We start from the raw sequence: 18,692 nt of genomic DNA, 5'->3' as shown, positions 1-18,692 counted from the left end.
TCAAGATACCAGAAAGATAAGGATGAGTATGGCTTAGAATTAGGATACAAAGGATTAGACAAAATTTTGATGGGACCAGGGAAAAAAGCTTTGGCTAAGCTATATAATTACTTATTAGATGAAGACAGGGATGAGGACACAATCAGAAACCAATTGAGAGTATGGGAGAGAAATATTGGGCACAGCTTAAACTTTAACGAATGGGAAGAGGCGTGGAACAAAAACTATAAATTAACTAGAGTAGCCACGTACAAGGAAAACCATTACAAAATGCTCCATAGGTGGCATTTAGCACCTGCGAGATTAGCAAAGATGTTCCCCAATGTGCACCCAAATTGTTGGAAATGTGGCCATGGTCAGGGCACCTTCTTTCATATGTGGTGGACATGCCCCGAAGCAAAAAGATACTGGAGCAAAATTCGGAGATGGTTGAAAGACATAACTAAAGAAGAAATCGATTTGAATCCAGAAATATTTCTCCTGGGAATGGTAAAGAAAGGGTATGGAAAGGAAAAGGTCCATTTCCTAATACACATAACTACAGCTGCCAGACTGGCGTACGCCCAATACTGGAAAAAGCAAGACCTACCACCAGACGACCTTATAATTAGCAAAATATTAAGAGTGTGCAGAGATAAGTAAATTAACGCACGAGATAAATAATGATGAAAATTCAGATTATGATACTGTGTGGGGAAGATGGTACGAATGGATAAATGATAGAATCAAGGAAGGAGTAAAAGGTGTAGAAATTAAATAGAAATGTATAGTATAAATGACACCAGATATTTTTCATATATTTATGTACAAACACTGCGAAACCGATGTCAAACAGAATTGTTATTATATTTTATCTACGTAAAAAAAAAATCAATAAAGTGTAAATAAAAAAAAAGAAATGTAGTAACCTAATTCATCTACTGAACTTTCATGGCTGAGTGAACATTTAAACCTTGCTCTTCCTAATCCTAATCCAACATTCACACTGTTTTATTATTTGGATTTTAGTCCACTTCATTAAATATTTAAAATGTTGTCTAAACTGAAACATATATACATATTGGGAAGGGCCTTTAATATGCAAAAATTACAAGCAGTAACAATTACTGCAAAGCTTAAATGTGGGAGAAAGCATTGTGACAGTTGTTAACGAGAGATGTCACAGATGTTAATAGGCCATCATAATAGTGGTATTCATACAACTCAAAAGCTGCAATAAATGTGCTAGATATTGGTATCTTTTTTATTTTCACAGTGGTAAAATACTGTTGTTTGGGCACTTGAAGAAATAGAAAGACTGACAGTTGCAGTCCAGAAAGAAACGCATCCTGCACAGTGGTACTTACTGCACATTGATTGTGCAGGAAAGGAAATCTTGAAAAACACTTGCATTAATCTCTTACTGTTTTTCATTTTAAACTTAATCAGTAGTTAACTCTAGAATTGTGCATGCATGTAATTTTTCATATGTTCATTTCCAATTTATTATTTTATATTGGATTTATTAAATACAATTCCTCATGGTCCCTTAGCAAAAACTAAACTTTCTTTTTTGTCTAGAATGGGCTACACATGAGATTTTGTTCTATACCATCCAAAAGAATCTTCAGTGTCATACTGTATACTTGTCTGATTTTAATAAAAAGCATTCTGAACTGGTGTATACAGAAAGTGACGCAAGGTAAGTCAGATATAGTTAACTGCTTTCTCTATGTATAACTCTGTATTAAATCTGATAAATATAGATAGGACAAATATCCAGAAAGAAACTGCTATGTTTTGATAATAATCAAAAGAAAACCGACTAGAAAAGTTTTATGTAGCAACTCAATAAATGCAAACATTTCTCATTGAAGGGAAAAATTCCCACATTTACAGCTTTATAATATTTTATTCACACATGGAATAATTGTGAAACAGCACCTTTCTTGCAAAAAGAATACAAAAAATATGTGAACAAGACTTTTTTTTACATATATTTAACGTAGTCAGAAATCCTTGATCTATTCTCTATCTATAATGGTCATATCATCCCAAAGCTATTGCCCATGTTGCCTTTTGTAGCAAATTAATTAGTGCAACAATAGAAAAATTTAGGTTAGGTTGCTGCCACATGCTCCATTTAAAAAGCATAGTGGATTGATGCTGATAAAGTTGAGTGTGTCGGCTGGATTAGCCTGGTAAGAATGTGCTGCAAATTCATGTATATAAATAATGCATACACATACATGTAAGTAAGTAAATAAACAACAACAACATATAGATCCATATTCATGTATATAAATAACAAACCTGGTGTGATAGATTAGTCCGAAACCCATTTCTAGCTGAATAATCTTGGGGTCAATTTGTTCAAGCTGCTGAGTGTAGGAAGTAGCCTACCTTCTTTTCTGTGCCAGTTTAGGTGTCTGGCTCCCAGAGTTGTGCAATAATATAATCAGCTGTTCACGGTTTATTGAGATAGGCATCCAGCCAACTCTGTCTTATTGAACAAATCATAATTAAGCAGACTATGGTTTAAACAAAATGTGACATACAGTAATTCCAAAGCAAAACATTTTATTTTAATGTTGGTTTATTAAGTGAGACTTGAAACAGAAGAATATTATTTTAAAAAACGATGCCTCATTTTTCCCTGTTAAGTACAACAAAAAGCTGTAGCTTACATTTATCAGGATAAAAACAAGACTAGAGGGAAGAAAGAGAGGCATTTTAAATATTCTTTCAGATCCAATCTTCTCTTAGATTAAATCATTTCAGCTCAACCCCCATAACACTTAAGATTACGAATGCCAGCAGTTCTACATCCTTTGCCCTATCACAGAATTCTTTAACAATCCCTTCTCCACAATTTGCTTTCATCCAACACCTAAACTATTGTGCATCCTGCCTCATGTATGGAGCCAAATCTTGATTCTTACTAAATTCTGAGCTGCTCCAAAACAAGTGACTTACTGATAAAAGGAGAATATTTGTAGCTCAGGGTTAAACGAGGAGTCCTTCGTGCTCTCTGAGCTTGGTTGTTTTCTTGCAGATGTTTCATTACCCAAACCAGGTAACATTATCAGCACTGATTATGTTACTTAGTTTGATAATGAATCAGCTGCAAGAAAACAAAACTCAGAGAGCACCAATTTGTTAGTTGAAGTCAACTTAGTTGAAGTCCCTTATGTTGCCCTTAGTTGAAGGGCATAATCTCAAAGCAGGCTGAAGTTTATATATTATTTTAAGCAAGAAGGTGTTATGTTGTGTTTTAATTGAATATTTGTGACCCATGCAATAAGCCACCCAAAGAATTTTGACATGATGACATCTTATTTTATTTTATTGTCTCTGTGTTCTTTGTTTGAAGGTACTTTGTGGATCTCTACCGCACAAAGGATAAACATTTTATTACTATAAATAGTAATAGCAAGACCACTTCTGAAGTATGGTTGGTAGATTGTCATCGCCCTTTTAAATCTCCTGTTCTTGTGCAAAAACGAACCAAAAATATCATTTATCATGTTGAGCATCGAAACAATGAGCTATATATTCCTACTACATATGGAAACCCTGTGGGGTACAAGGTATGGGAACTAGAAAGCTTGGTTCAGAAAAACAACCACATTATATATTTTAATAATTTATTACCAGCTCAAATCAATTCATTTCTGATCCACTGCAGGATGGATGGATGGATGGATGGATTCAGGTTAGTTATATAAAACTGGTCCAGAGACACCCATCTAGCTTCCATGTTTAAGGGAAACTATGTATAATCATTCCTAGTCCATTGTCCAAAAACTTAATCACTACACTACACTGACTCCCTTATTTTAATTTCCAAGAAAAAAAACTATAGTTGGCTTCATAGTCAAATCTAATGTTCGTGTTTCCTATATATGCTTTTAAAATACACCCAATTATCACATTGCATTTGTAAGATCGTTTTATTTAAATTCTTCATGCAAAAACACAAACTTTGAGATATATGTGGCTAGGATAAATCTATCAAAATCATTGCATTTGTTTTTTATTGTGTATCTTGTTTCTAAAACAAAAATTCTATCATATTTTTTCATAATGCTCGTATCTCTATGACCTCCATTTCATCTTTTTATTATCTTTCCTGCTGAGATGTATAGAAGCTTTGGAAAATACCAAAAAACTGTGGAAAAGAACTACAGCATTGCTCAGCTAGAATTTTTTTTTTATTTCTGACTGGTACTTAAGCCAACGTTGAAAAATATGTGTTAGTTATTTCATTCCTCAAAATTTAGCAAGGATAGACATACACCTATTAAGAAGCTATATAAAAGAGAGCATGTTCATTTTTCTCTGAAAATATGAAAATTACTTATTCTATTTCTTTATTTTCAGATGAGAGGAATCTAAGCTAAGATAGTTCTCTCTCCAGAATATCTTAAGCTATCCAAGTTAATAATAATCTAATTATTCAAATTATTGAATGCTTATGGAAGCTTTTTCTTACATGAATACTAAAATTTGAGTGAAAATGCTTAAATGTTGCAAATTTTCATTTTTTCATATATGTATGCAGATTCTTCTTTGTTTTATAGCTGATGAAAGCTCCAGTTGGTTCGTGTGGTTTGGAGAATTGGCAGCCCATTTACACAGTAAAAGAAAACACTAAATTAATCGACTTAGATATGTTCAGAGATCACTGCGTGATCTTTCTAAAACTCGGTGGTGAGCTCTATTTGGATATTATTTCTCTTGTATCAAATACAGTTGAAAATGTTAAGGTAAATATTTAAATTACTACATGTATTACTTTTAACAGTAATAATTTTCAGAATGAATTCTTTTATTAAATCCAGAGTAAGGTAAATAGTATTTATCCAAAGATTTTCAGAGAAGAAGAATTTTAATAAAAAAATAAATAAATTGTGTCCTTTATACACACTGCTAATTAGAGGCCCCTGGTTCATAGAATAAGGCAGTTAGCCCACATTGCATTTCTAAACATAAGTACCTAACTTCCAAAATTAGAATTGTCATAACCTTCAACACAGGAAACTTTGGGAAATAAACTGTTGGTGTGTTGGATGGGATGTAGTCATAATAGGCTGAGGATATTTGTGCCATTAATTTGGTTATTATTTTCTTCATGCTTTTCCCTGTCTTGAATTATATACCCAACTACCATTAGACTATCAACATCATGATTATTGAGTAGCAATGAAGATTCCAAGCATGCTTTGAGGGTAGTTATTAATGTAGCTAAATTATCTAGTTTCTCCAGTTATTGTTTGTCAGAATATTTTGCTACTTCAGCAAAAAATATCACATTACCTTATTAGCACCAGTCCTAAAGAATAGCTACTCTGCAAAATAGGACTATGGTATCAGCTTCCCTGGTTCCTTAGAATCTGATGTAGTGATGGAATAAAAAACATATCCATATGCATATCAAATCCATAGCATATTTTCTTTTAGTTCGTTCCTGCTTGCTGACACAGAGCAAGCAGATTGTAACTTGCAACTTTAACTCCTTACTTAGTAGTTAACAGACCTATTTCTCGATTATTAATTTCAGAAATTAATCTTACCCAATGCTTACCAAATTTTATAGCAAAAACAAAATAAATAATGGTACATTATGCATACATTAAACATAAGATGAAACCTTGGCGGACTTTGATTTATAAAAATTTTACACAATAAATTGTAGAAGTTTTGCATAGGATTATAAACAAATCATGAATAAAAAACATTTTAATTAACAAAGCATTTTGTTAAACACCTGGATCAGTTAAAATCCATTATATTTCTTTGTCTAGAGCGTCATCTTACTTAGTCAGGTTTTCTATAACTTTAAAAATCAAAGGGCTCTTTTGAAAACAGGTTAACTTCTGCCTTACTATTCAGTTATCTGCAAATATTTTAAATTTCACTTAGCATGATTGCAATAAGATGGTAAGCTTATACACTCTCTACTTTGCTAATTGTAGCAGTCAAGTTAAATATAGTGCCCATTTTATAAGGTTTTTTAGTCTTTTTAGATTGATCCTCTTCAGGTTTTAATCAATTACACAGAGTGCAGTTTTTCTGTGTAAAGCTTTTTGACTCTGACTGCCTCAATTTCCAAAAGCCTTTATCAACCCAGTAACCAGAACTTCTTAAAAGAAAGTAAGCAGTGGGTAAGAGACCCTGCTGCTCTCAGAGAATGAATCTTGATTCCTTTCATTTCTAGGAGTGTTAAGTCTTAAAACATAATAGCCCTGAGTTTCCGAATGTAGCTGTGCCAAAAAAATAATTTTGTTCTTCACAATGGCTAACGCTGGGAACAGAGTCAGAGGCAAGGATTGTAAGTGGCTGAGCACCCCAAAGCCAATGCAAGGCCTCAGTGCAATAACAGACACTGACTTGGCTGGATTTCAAGTTGGATAGAGTGAAAGAGCAGACAGAGGGGCAGGAAGAAAGATTTTTAAAACTTTCTGATAACATAGAAGAGTGCAAGGCGAAATCTTGTAAGAGATAAATCATGCATTTTAATTATATTTTTAGTGCCCCAATATCACTTTTACTGACATTGCCTAATAATTTGCCACCTCTGATTATTTCAAAATATTTTTACTTCCATTTGCATTATTTATTGAATGTCATTTAAGCAGCTTTTAGGAAAAGTAATTGAATTGTTGTACTTGTTATAGTGAGGTCCTGCTACTAACCCAGCTTTTTACTGGGGTATGTGAAGCACCTCTTGGCCAGTAAGATTCAAATTCTATTATCAGACTGGAAACTACAACATATAGTTTAACAGAAAAAAAACAAAAAACTGAGCAAATATTAATAATTTCTGTTGTTTTCTAGCTACCTGCTTGGGCCTGTTCACTAGAATTGGAACCTAATTCTGACTATACTGCCAACACTTGCTATTTTTGGCTCATGTCTCCTCTTCAGTCTCCAGTTCGTTTTGCATATTCATTGATGGAAAAGAGCCTTATTGAATTTACTGAGCAAGAAGTACCAATTACAGCAAATTGTAAAACTGTACGTCTAGAAGCTAAGAGCAAGGTAAGCTCTTGTCTTCTTAGCCTCTTGTAAACAGGACTTGGAATGAATTTAAAAAAAAAAAAAAAAAACCCTAATCAGTAGAGTTATCGCTGTTTCTCTGCTGTCTGAAGGGTTAACATTTCTTTTTGTAAGATCTACTTTTAAGAAACATGAAAGCAAAGTTGTTATGCTTTTTCTCAATAAGCCTGGCTTGAAATGAAGTGGTCCTATTTTCCTTGCTGTCAGGAGAAAAATTCCCCCCAAAGAAAGCAAGTATTAACATAAAACATACAAATGTGAATCTATATGATAATAATCTCCCAGGTGAGGCACACGTTTTCATGAAATAAGAAAAATAATGCTGCAACCTGTTGTATTTTTCAATCATATAGCAGAGAATTCCTAGCAGACAGTTAAGTTTTTATGTTTGCTGCTATGTTCAGTGTGAAGAGTATAAAGCTGTTCAGATCACAATGCAGAAGGTGCAGGAGGAACGGGCTGCTTTCATGTTTTATACACTTCTCATGAGTTGTATTTAATGAGCTTTATGCTCTATATCGGTAAACAAATCCTGAAGCAATCCCAACTTTCTTTTTTATTTTCTGAGAGTTTTGTACAAAATGTCAAAGAATGCTAGGATAAATGAAAATTGAACTTTTCTTTTGATTTTATAATTTGCAAATGTCTAAATATGCTTTATTCTGAAATGTTCCCACATTTTCAGGATGAAACTTGGGTACCAATTACAGTTTTTTATAAAAACAATTCTGCGCCACTGTGCAAGATGCCACTTCTGGTTCATGTCTATGGAGCTTATGGAATAGATTTGAACATGACATTTAAAGCAGAGAATCTAATGTTAATCAAGGATGGGTGGATATTAGCTTTTTGTCATGTTAGGTAAGTTTGTAATATAAAACTTTTTTGCTTGTTCTTAATATTTCATTGTCAATATGTTTGTGCCTGATGCTGTTACTGCTTAAAGTTTTAGCTCTCTCCTTCAGTCACAACATTTTTATTACATTCAAAAAATTTTCCATAAATAAATGTTTTTGCCAGTGTTGCTAGTTATTTGTAATATACATTATTGCTGATGATTATTTGCTAACAATGCTATGTTCTTTGTATGAATTCTAACTTCATCAGAACACAGCTTAGTTCTATGGCTTAGTACCATGTTTAAAAGTTTTTGGATATTTGTCATTCAATTCTCAGCATAAGTCTTTAATTTCTAAGAAATAATGTAATGTACATTCACAGGAATAATTTATATTCAGCTAAGCACAGAAATTGTAAATGACATGCTTGCTATCCTTTAAATACTATTTAAATACAATAATATAACAAGTAAATTCTATTTTACCTTCTCTACTTTTTACTGAAAAAAATTATACTGTCCTTGTGGTTAGTACCATATAGTAAACTTTCAGCTATTTTACATGATTCTAAATTATTCAACTGAAGGAAAATAACGCCACATGTATTTTAAAATTTAAAATTTATCCATGTGTATTTTGAAATTTAAAAACTATATAATGTTTTAACAAAACATTCTCATATTAGCATGCTTAGAATATTTCAGAATGTCTAATCCTTAATTCAATTTAAAAGACATACTAGAATGTAATAATTTAAATATATTAAAAATAAGGTTATCTATGCCCGGTCCTAAAACAGTACTTTCAAATTTAAATAGTTTATTTAAATAAAATTATGTGCGTGTTTATTCACTTCTTTCATCACTTCTATTCAAATGTTACTAGTGATTTACTCTATTTTATAACTGGTCATGTATATATCCCCAAAAATACATCAGCACCTTTGGATCCAACTTGGAGAAACCCCAAAACATGATCTGTTAACATTGTAGTCACAAAATTATGTATAGAAAACCCAATAAGCATAAGAAAATTGCACTGAGCAAAGGGGGAAAGCTATATAGAATTCCAATAGACACATTTTCATCTCTGGTTCTATTTAATATCTAATAGTTGTTTATGTTTTTCATGCTCTCTTGGGATTATGCATTATTTAAACAATTGCAACCAGCCTACCGTCCATTGAGGACTTGTATACTACACAAACCAGAAAGAGGGCTGACAAAATATCTACAAACCCCTCACACCCCGGACATAAACTATTTCAATTTCTTCCCTCAGGACGCTGCTATGGGGCATTGCATGCCAAAACAACTAGACACAAAGATAGTTTTTACCCCCATGTCATCACTCTGCTAAATATCTAACTCCCACCAAATTGTCTTATGCCTAAAAATATTTACCCTTGTAGTAGGGCTATATTGCTGTTATCTCTCTCATCTTTTCATCTTTCCCACTACCTTTTCCTATTGGTATCTTATGGTTTATCACTTGTTGCTTGTATCTTATGATTTATGATTGTATCTTATGATTTATATGATCTACGACTTATCACTTTGTTGTTTGTATGTACACTGAGAGCTTACGCACCGGAGAAAAATTCCTGGTGAGTCCAATCACACTTGGCCAATAAAGAATATTCTATTCAATAAAGAATATTCTACTTGCGTACTATTTCATACTTCTTTCTGCAATGTTGTTTATCACAAAAAAGAGCAGTGTGATGAGTTGGTTTGCAAGAATGTGTGTTCTCCAACAGCAATATGTTGAGAATTGCAAGATCCATGGCTTTTTTGGTACTTAATACCAAGGGACATAATTTCGTATCCAAGAAGAAAATCAAAAACAGTTGCCGTGTTCTCCTCTATTTGCAGAAACAGAGAGTGACCGGTGCCACATTCAAGCCAACCTGATTATTATTTCTTTAGTTTAATGTTTAAACAATATTAACACTTTAAACAGGCATTTCTAATGAAATCATATATGTATTTAATATTCTTGGATAAATATTAGGATGGGAATAAAATGTCTTGGGGTTTTTTGTTTTGTTATTACTCTTATTTTAATTGCCAGGGGTGGAGGAGAATTGGGCTTGAGATGGCATAAAGATGGTTGTATGATGAAGAAACACAATGGTATCCAAGACCTCCAGGCCTGCATCACGTTATTGCATGAACTTGGATATTCTCAGCCTATGCAAACAGCCTTAATGAGCATGAGTGCTGGAGGAGTTCTTGCAGGTGCCCTCTGCAATATTGCACCTCATCTTATCAGAGCTGTGGTTTTACAGGTAAGATAACTAGTATTTGATTTAAGTCCATGCTGGTGCTTTTTCTAGATTAATATTTAAAGACTTTTTTTCAATAAACTATTGCCCATCCACAATAAAGTATGAATCCTAGTGATAACCAAACTATCTCTTGACATTGAGACTATCTTTAAGAATGTCTCTTCTGCTGTTTTAAGTGACAGATAAGCCATACCAAGGTGGAGGAACACTGAAGTACATGTGTCTAGTGCTGTTTAAAATTAAAACTAATAACTTGAATTTTATCTGATCTCATGCAGATTGTTCATTATAGACATAATATTGTATCAAAATATCCATTGTACTATAGTGGTCTAGTCTTTTCCAATCAAGCTGCTGTTGTTGTTGTTGTTGTTGTTGTTATTGCTGCTGCTACTATTACTATTGCTATTATTGTTCGTCGCACAGTCAGCCAGATGTTCAGACTGGGTTTGGCATTTTTTTCCTATCAAGTCCTTTCTAAGGACCTGGGATAGGCAGATGTGGATGGTTGACGGTATTGCAGATATCATCTGTATGGACATATTACTAAGAACAGGATGGAAACTATTCTGAGTAAAGCCGCCTTTTGCAATTGACTGATGGTGAATTTGTCAATGCTTGATGGTGTTCAAGTGATGCTCCAGTTGTTTTGGGATTACACCCAAGGCACCTATTACTATTGGGGCAAACTTTGCTTGCTTTAGCCATAGTTGTTCTATTTCTATTTGCAGGTCTTTGTATTTTGTGATCTTCTCCAGTTCTTTATCTTCTCTTCCACTGTCTCCTAGAAGAGCCACATCCACTATCCAGACTTTTTTGTGTTTCTTATCGGCAATTCTTAAGTCCGGGATGTTATGTGCCAACAGGTGCCTGACTGTTTAAATTCTAAAGTTCAAGAAAAATGTAGCTTCCTTATTTTCTATGACTTTCTCTATTTTATGGTCCCACCAGTTCTTGCATGCAGGCAAATGATATTCCTTGATGCATCTTCCAATGCACCTTTATTGCTACTTTGTCATGTCATTGCTTGTAGTCAGTCTGTGTGATCTTCTTGCAGCAGCTAACTAGGTTATCCACTGTTTCTTCAACTTCTTTGCATAGGTGAAATTTGTTATCTGTTGATCTCTTCTCAATTCTGGGTTTGTGTGCATTTATTCTTAAGGCATGGTCTTGTGCAGCCAGAATTAACCCCTCTGCCTCTTTCTTCAACTTTCCTGCTCCAGGCCATTGCCAGCTCTTGTTGTTGTTGTTGTTGAGGTTGAGGTTTCTGGGCAGTCTTTGAGGCAAATTAACAGAACAACAGAGTTGGAAGAGACCTTGGAGGACTTTCCAGTCCAATCTCCTGCTCAAAGAGGAAATCCTATATCAATTCAAACAAACAGAAGTACTTAAAGTGATGATGTAACAAAGTGTCAGGTTTTGGTGATTAGGATTTGGTTGTAAATCACAGTCCCTGACATTATATATTTTAATTAGTCTGCCATGTTCAGCTTTGGTTAAAGTATATCAGCCACAGTGTGACTCAGCTTGATAAAAATGTTGTTTACTAGAATGAAAACATCATACAATTGATTACTGTTTGTCAGTGTGAAGTTATACATTATATATGTGTATGTGAAGACACACACACAAACAGTATATAAAACAAAACAAAGTTTAGGTTTTGCCTTCCAGTAGTATCCTATGCGTGTTTGGCTCAGTAGGTAACAAGACGGATTGCATTAGCTTTCTTCTGAAGCTAATACTTTCTATATAATCTATTACAATTGCCCATTTCTTTCATGGTTATATCCAGAAAAAGGACCAGCTTGACATTTGACATTGACAGGTTTGACATTCTCCACCTCCTACTGAGGCTCTTGCCATTATGAAGTGGTGGCCTGCTAAACCATCTGCCCCTGCTGTTTTCCTCCGCTTGTTTCTTTCTATTAAGCCCTGAGCAATTTGGCAATGATAAGGAACAAACTGGGCATGGAAGTAACGGGAAGACAAATCATTAGCAGAAGCAGTGAAGGAAGTTGTCCAAGTGCCCTCAACCTCTAGAAATGGCAGTATTGCGCTTAACCAGATTTTCAAGGAGAAAATCGCTCCTTCAAATTTGAGGAAATAAAAGAATTAGAGTGGCAGTTACAATACTTAGAGATCAAGCTGATAGAAGAAGTGAAGCAATGCTGGTCTAGGATTGGCAGAATCATCTGTAGTTGAATCAGTTCTTGGGTCAGGATAATTGAACATTACAGTAAGTAAGGAATAAAATAATTTTGTATATCTGCAATAACCAAATATGGTTTTTTGATTTTCGCTTATCAGGTAATGTGTACACAACTATGTTCTGAAACGATAACTTATAGCTTAGCATATTATGTAGATGTTTTACTCACGGTTAAAATACTTTGGCTTAGCATGATACATTACTATTCTTCATGTATGATTAAAGAAGTTGCCTTTTTTCTTGTATCTTTAACCACTAATATTCCAAAGTTTTACTTTTAACTTCTCACAAATTAAATATACTAAAAAAAAAAAAAAAACAGGCTTATCTCTGGGATCTCATTCACTCATGTAAAACCTATATGAGAAAAAAAATGTTTTTATTTTCTTTATAGGCACCTTTTCTGGATATTTTAAATACAATGCTGGACCCTTATCTTCCCTTGACTATTGAGGAACAAGAAGAATGGGGAGATCCAGTGGGAGATGAGTCCTGCAAAGAATATATTAAAAGTTACTGTCCATACCAAAACATTAAGCCACAGGTACTATTGCATTTTGTACTGATTAAATATTATTGCACTGTACATAACTAAAATATTAAATTTAGAGAATTGTTCAGACAATTCAATGAAATCCACTCAAAATGAAGGGAAACTAAAACTAAGCATAATGAAGCATATAACTTATACTTCTAAAAAGCAGATTTCAATAAGCAATAATAAGTAGGATTCAATGGCAGGAGTAACTAATGGGAAAAGGATCTCAGCAGGGGTGGGAGTTCTTAAAAGGAGAAGATACCAAAGGAACAGCTACAAACAGTTTCAGTGGCAGGGAGCAGGAAATGGAGGAGAGAAGAAGCCAATGTAGGCGATTAAAAATATCAGTTATGGATCTTCCACTAGTCAGTATTTTGATTAATTATTTATATAAAGAGGAAAGATAGTCACATTTGCCAATGATACAGAATTAGGCAGAATACCTAATACCCTAGAACATAGAAACAAAATTCAAAATGATCTGGAGAGATCTGAGAGACATGCAGAATTTAATTAATAATTACAAATGACAGAATGAAATTTAACAGAGACAAATGAAAAGTTTATCGCTCATAAAAAAGGAATGACAGCTTGGTTTGGTATCTGGATCACTGTCGCCAAAGTGCAATGGACTACATTGCTGCGGTCAGACTACAATCTAATCAATAGGGATAGCAATGACAATGCAGGCAAAACTGATAGAAGGGGATTTAAGGGGGATGTATAACTCTTGAGTAAACAAGTAACTTTCCCATATCAATTGTGAATAGGTATGGCTGCACCATAAGCTTAACACTGTCTTGCTTTACCCTCAGATAACCGACTTGCTTGGTTATCTATTTCCAAATGAAGAAAGAGTAGCTTCAATAGCAGCTAGGATAGAGTTAAAACCAGAGCCAAAGTTTTATTTGAGTTTCTTTCTAGTCTCGGATAAAGAGTTTATGGAGGACTTTCAACAGAAGACAAGTGCAACTGTTTATCAAGTCAGAGATTAGATCTTCTCAAAAATGTCAGCTATGGCTACAGTCTGGATAGATTTTTCATCCATATAATTAACTCTGTTAATGCTTTTTTTCTGCTGACGTGGTAAAGCAAGTTCCACCAAGTTAAAAATTAATGCCTGCACAGATTGGTATCAATAATTCCATCCTGCTAACTCAGACATTTCCTTTCCTGCTCTCACATTTTTTTTTCTTTTTAGAATTACCCTTCTCTTTATATCACAGTTTCTGAAAAGGATCAACGAGTTCCCGTGGCAGGGTTGTTAAGATACATCACTAAACTTAGAAAAGCTGTACAAGATCATGCCAAAAGCAACAATTCAGATTATAAAGGTAGCACTAAGAATTTCTAGAGCACATCTGGGGTATGGGTAATGAAATAGTTGCAAATGTTTGTCCAATCCACATTTAGGAGCAAGAACAAAACTGCAGCATTGCTCTCTTCTTTCAAAAATTGGAGAAAGGGAAAAATGCATTGGCTTCTACCAGATAATTTGGATTAAAAAACCAGATTAATTTGAGCAAACCTTTCACAGAATGGAGCAAGGAAGGACTACATATATCCATGCTCTTTTTTTTTCTTCAGTGAACTAAGATTTATCAAATTAGGATCATGATGCTAAATTAGACCAATTAGTGTTTTGTGTAAGTGGCCCTTGTTTTTAGATTGGACTTCGCAGCATATTTCATCCTTCTGGAACAGGGATTGCATATATACCAGTGGTGAAATCTAAAATTTCTTACTACCAGTTCTGTGGGCGTGGCTTGGGGGGGTAATGTGACTGGGTGGGCGTGGCCTTTTTTTAACTTTTAAAACCATTTTTTCTACAACCTTTCAGCGAAGAAGTTGTAAAAAAATGCTTTCAAAAGGCTCTGACGATCCCAGCTGAGTTGCCTGATCGGCAGAGAGTTTTTTTTCTTTTAAATGCCTCTGACAATCAGGCAACTCAGCTGGGATCGTCAGAGGCATTTAAAAGAAAAAAAGGGTTTTTTTCTTTTAAAAGCCTTCGATGATCCCAGCTGAGCCGCACGATCATCAGAGGCTTTTTTGTTTTTACTTTTAAAAGCATTTTTTCGGCCGAAGAGGTTGTAGAAAAAATGCTTTTAAAACTAAACAAAAAGCCTCTGATGATTGTGCGGCTCAGCTGGGCATGGGGGGAGGCAGGGATTTTTGCTACCGGTTATCCAAAACATCTGCCTCCATCGCTACCGGATTGGGTGATCCGGTCCGAACCGGGAGCATTTCACCCCTGATTTATACATACATATCCTGATATGTTGACATATATTGATTATATTGGAAAATATAGTATGTGTTACATGCAATAAATTAACATTTAGTTAAAATATAATAGTTGTAACATCCAGGAATTAGTCCGCTTACTGAGAGGAAATTATTAACACAGAAATAGATAAATTACTCAAATTATTAATTTTAAATATTTGTCTTCATATTTGAACAGATTTTTGGTATTAAAGCAAATATCCCATTTCATCATTCATATAGTTGCCAAAAATACTAGCATTCCATTGTTTTTCTCTGACTGATGTGCAATTTTAATTCACCTATTGAAAAATAGATAGATATATATAGAACAATTTCCTCTATTAGTCCTTCAACTAATATCTGACTTCAAATGATTCATTAAGAATATTGTGTATTCTGTGTGAGCATCTGTTCAAAAAGAGGAGAGAATTTGTAGCCAGCATATAGTAACCATTAGTATAAGCAAACTGTGCTCATGGTTATCAATTGTTAATGATATGTTTCCACATATGAAGCGCTTGATAATTATTGTAAAAGTAATATTAAAAAATAGCATAACTGGAACATATTTTTGTTCCGAAGTAAACACCAATCACATTCTTTCCAAGGCGAGCATACATACAAAGCACAATAATTTCAATTATACAAAGTTTGTGAGATATTAAAATAGGGGTACAAGTATGAAAGGTATTTTCCATCTGAATTTTGTTCCTGTGATGTGGAAACATTGCAGCAGCCTCAGCTTCAGTCAGTGGTCATAAGTCCTTTGTTCAGTGCCGTCATAATTTTCAATGGTTACTAAACGAACGTTCAAAGGACTACCTGTATTAATTATTGAGAAACCTATCCTCTGAATCACATTTTTGGCCCCCCAGAATATCTGAAATGCTCTCCTGTTGTGAAAATGAATTGGAATAAATAGGTAGAGGACACTAGTAAATTATTTCCTGCATACCACCAGCCAGCAAATGTTCAAACAGCGATAGAAAAATACCCAAAGGTGCTTTTCAAAAGGCAACGAGACTTTCTTGATTTTTTTTCTTTGAAAACATTTTGCTTCTAATTCAAAAAGCTTCTTCGGTTCTGAAGAAGGATGAGAAGCAAAACATTTTTAAAGAAAAAAACAAGAAAGTTTGGTTGCCTTTTGACAACCATGAACTGGATGATTGAGAATCTCCCTAGACATATAGCAAAATACTTCTCTGTCCGTGTTACTAATGTGCATGGTTATTTATGTTTCAGAATAGCATATTTCCTGTCCTATTAATGTAGATTGCATTTGATATATTTTGGTTTCAGGAGCTCCTCAGATGCCTAATATTATCTTAGATATTCAACCAGGAGGCAGCCATTGTTCTCCAACGTATGAGGATTCTTTAAAACAGGTAGAAATATCCTTTACAATGGATAGAGTCACAAATTAATACTATAACCTGTGAAGATAATCATTGGTCCTCTGAAATATCTTTTCCATTTCTGTATACGCAAGCCTTTCCACCTACCAAATCATAATCTCCCCCTCCCCCACTTAAGATGTTTTTTTATAAACAGGAATTTGTTGTAATCATTGAGAAAGGATTCTAGGTTTCGCCATATAAACATTTATCTTATAATCCATTAAGTGAATACTTTTGAAATAAACATTATTTTGGAAAATGTTATTCCCAATCCAGGGTTGTAGATGTCGAATTGTCACCAGTAGCACTAATCATTATCAGGAAAAGGGGCGGGCAACTGAGATGGAGGAGGAAAATGTACAGAGATTAGACTCATTCATCTTCCTCCTCACGAAACTGTGGATTGGCTAAATCCACATGGGATTCAGCCTGTTGGATCATATTACAGTGACCGTGGAAGATCTTCCCACTAACTGGCTGGTAGTAACAAGGGCTTCTCTATAAGTATATCAGGGCTGTACTTTGCACTTTATATAGTGCAAAATCCAGAATCTGTCATTATGGATAGAAAGGATCCTTCTGCCTATAAAAGCTTCACATTCAGTAGAAAAATTACGCTGTTGAAAAGGAACCTCAATGGTCTATGTTGACTTCTCCCCAACATCAGTCTTCTTTGTTTATTGAAAAATCTGTTGAGGTGGTTGATGGAATGTCTAGAACAGCAAGGAAAATAATGCTAGGGATTCTCAAGGAGATGAGAAACTGTATCCAAACTGTAAGTCTTTTATAGATTTAAGTATGTAAAAACACAATTTACGCAAATGCATCCTTTTTTTTTTTCTTGTTGTGTTTAAATATTTTTAAAGTGTAGATGTGAACTTTTTGCCTACTATAGAAGACACACATGCTCACATGAAAGTACTTCAACCACAGGCTACGATCGAAAGAAGCAAAGCAATTTTGAAAGCATTTTGTGACACCAGCTTCAGCGTTGGCTGCTGTTGTTCTGGTCACAAGCTGTGTTATACTTGACAGTAATGCTCAATTCACAGAAAGCTTTCCGGATATCAGTGAAAAGCCCATTACAGTAGCTGCCATTTTCTAAAGAGAATTCGGCAGGAAAAACTCTGATTACTCTTCAGACTGCAGACAAACCCCCATGATTATCCCCAGTGTTACAGGAGCACGAACAGCACTTCAAGGAGACCATCAATTGGGGTGGAAAGAGCTACAGAAAATACATCTCTTAAAGTGTGCAAAAAGTTATCAGTACTGTGTTCTGTACTAACTATTTTTAATTTTTTTAGGTTGCAACACAACTAGCATTTCTATATAGTGAGCTTGGACTTGACAAGCAGGAGTGAAGCCAGGCTGGAATTTTTGTCCTTTTTGCAAAGGAGAGGAAAATGATTTGGCTAAATATTCAGAATTACTTGCCCATGTGATTTCTCTAGAACTTTTAACATATTTTGGAAACTAAATTTATCCTGTGTTTTCCTGAAGAAAAGGCAAGACACTTCTCCAAGTTCAGATGGCTTTGTTAACCTCAATAAAAATATTGTTTGTTTGAATTTGTCTTCCTTTCCTATATTGAAATATATGCAAATGGCTCGTAAGCAATAAACAGAAAGCAGAAAATGCAACCAAATTAAGGGGCTAAAAATCAGCAGTTGAAACTGATCAATTTAAAGCAATGCTTGAATAAAATTATTTTCATCATTTACTGAAAAACAGGCAGTGAAGACTAAGTTCTTTTTAGGAAAGTTATTCTAAAATCTATGGCAAAAAAGTGAAAAAGCCCTTTCTCTGCTGTTGGTTGAAATGCAAGGAAATATTATCTATACCAAAATAGTGTTTGCAGAGAGAGAAATAAAACTATCTTTGATTTTATTGCTCTTTGATTTAAAGATCAAACACACACCATGAAGTGAACCTGGAAAGAAGCTGACAAGTGCATGATTGAATGTTCCAGTACCCTCTATTCTTCAAGAATCCTAGCACCTGCAGTCTGGGCCAGTCCCAAGTTTGCAGATTGTCCTGAAAGTCAGGTTTATCTAGAGCATAGTATAGAATCCAATGTAGTATGAATATTATATGAGAAATTATT

General features: G+C 34.3%; 1 protein-coding gene across 2 annotated transcripts in view; it reads left to right on the top strand.

Annotated features, from left to right (window-relative positions):
* Positions 1 to 18,156, top strand: part of PREPL (prolyl endopeptidase like) — a 30,803-nt gene extending 12,647 nt beyond the window's left edge. For both annotated transcript variants that reach the window (XM_034427661.3, XM_034427662.3), the window contains 10 exons: positions 1,561 to 1,681; positions 3,353 to 3,569; positions 4,563 to 4,748; positions 6,820 to 7,023; positions 7,727 to 7,902; positions 9,954 to 10,170; positions 12,777 to 12,926; positions 14,122 to 14,254; positions 16,488 to 16,573; positions 17,893 to 18,156. In XM_034427661.3, the coding sequence (XP_034283552.2) occupies positions 1,561 to 1,681; positions 3,353 to 3,569; positions 4,563 to 4,748; positions 6,820 to 7,023; positions 7,727 to 7,902; positions 9,954 to 10,170; positions 12,777 to 12,926; positions 14,122 to 14,254; positions 16,488 to 16,573; positions 17,893 to 17,949 (1,547 nt within the window). In that variant the 3' untranslated portion in view covers positions 17,950 to 18,156. The remainder of the gene's footprint in view (positions 1 to 1,560; positions 1,682 to 3,352; positions 3,570 to 4,562; positions 4,749 to 6,819; positions 7,024 to 7,726; positions 7,903 to 9,953; positions 10,171 to 12,776; positions 12,927 to 14,121; positions 14,255 to 16,487; positions 16,574 to 17,892) is intronic.
* Positions 18,157 to 18,692: the final 536 nt, after the last annotated feature.

This window comes from Pantherophis guttatus, chromosome 1 (genome assembly GCF_059756535.1).
Source record: "Pantherophis guttatus breed Tessera chromosome 1, ASM5975653v1, whole genome shotgun sequence".
Taxonomy (NCBI): Eukaryota; Metazoa; Chordata; class Lepidosauria; order Squamata; family Colubridae; genus Pantherophis; species Pantherophis guttatus.
Note: the sequence above shows the minus strand (reverse complement) of the source record. Positions and strands in the feature narration are given on the sequence as shown.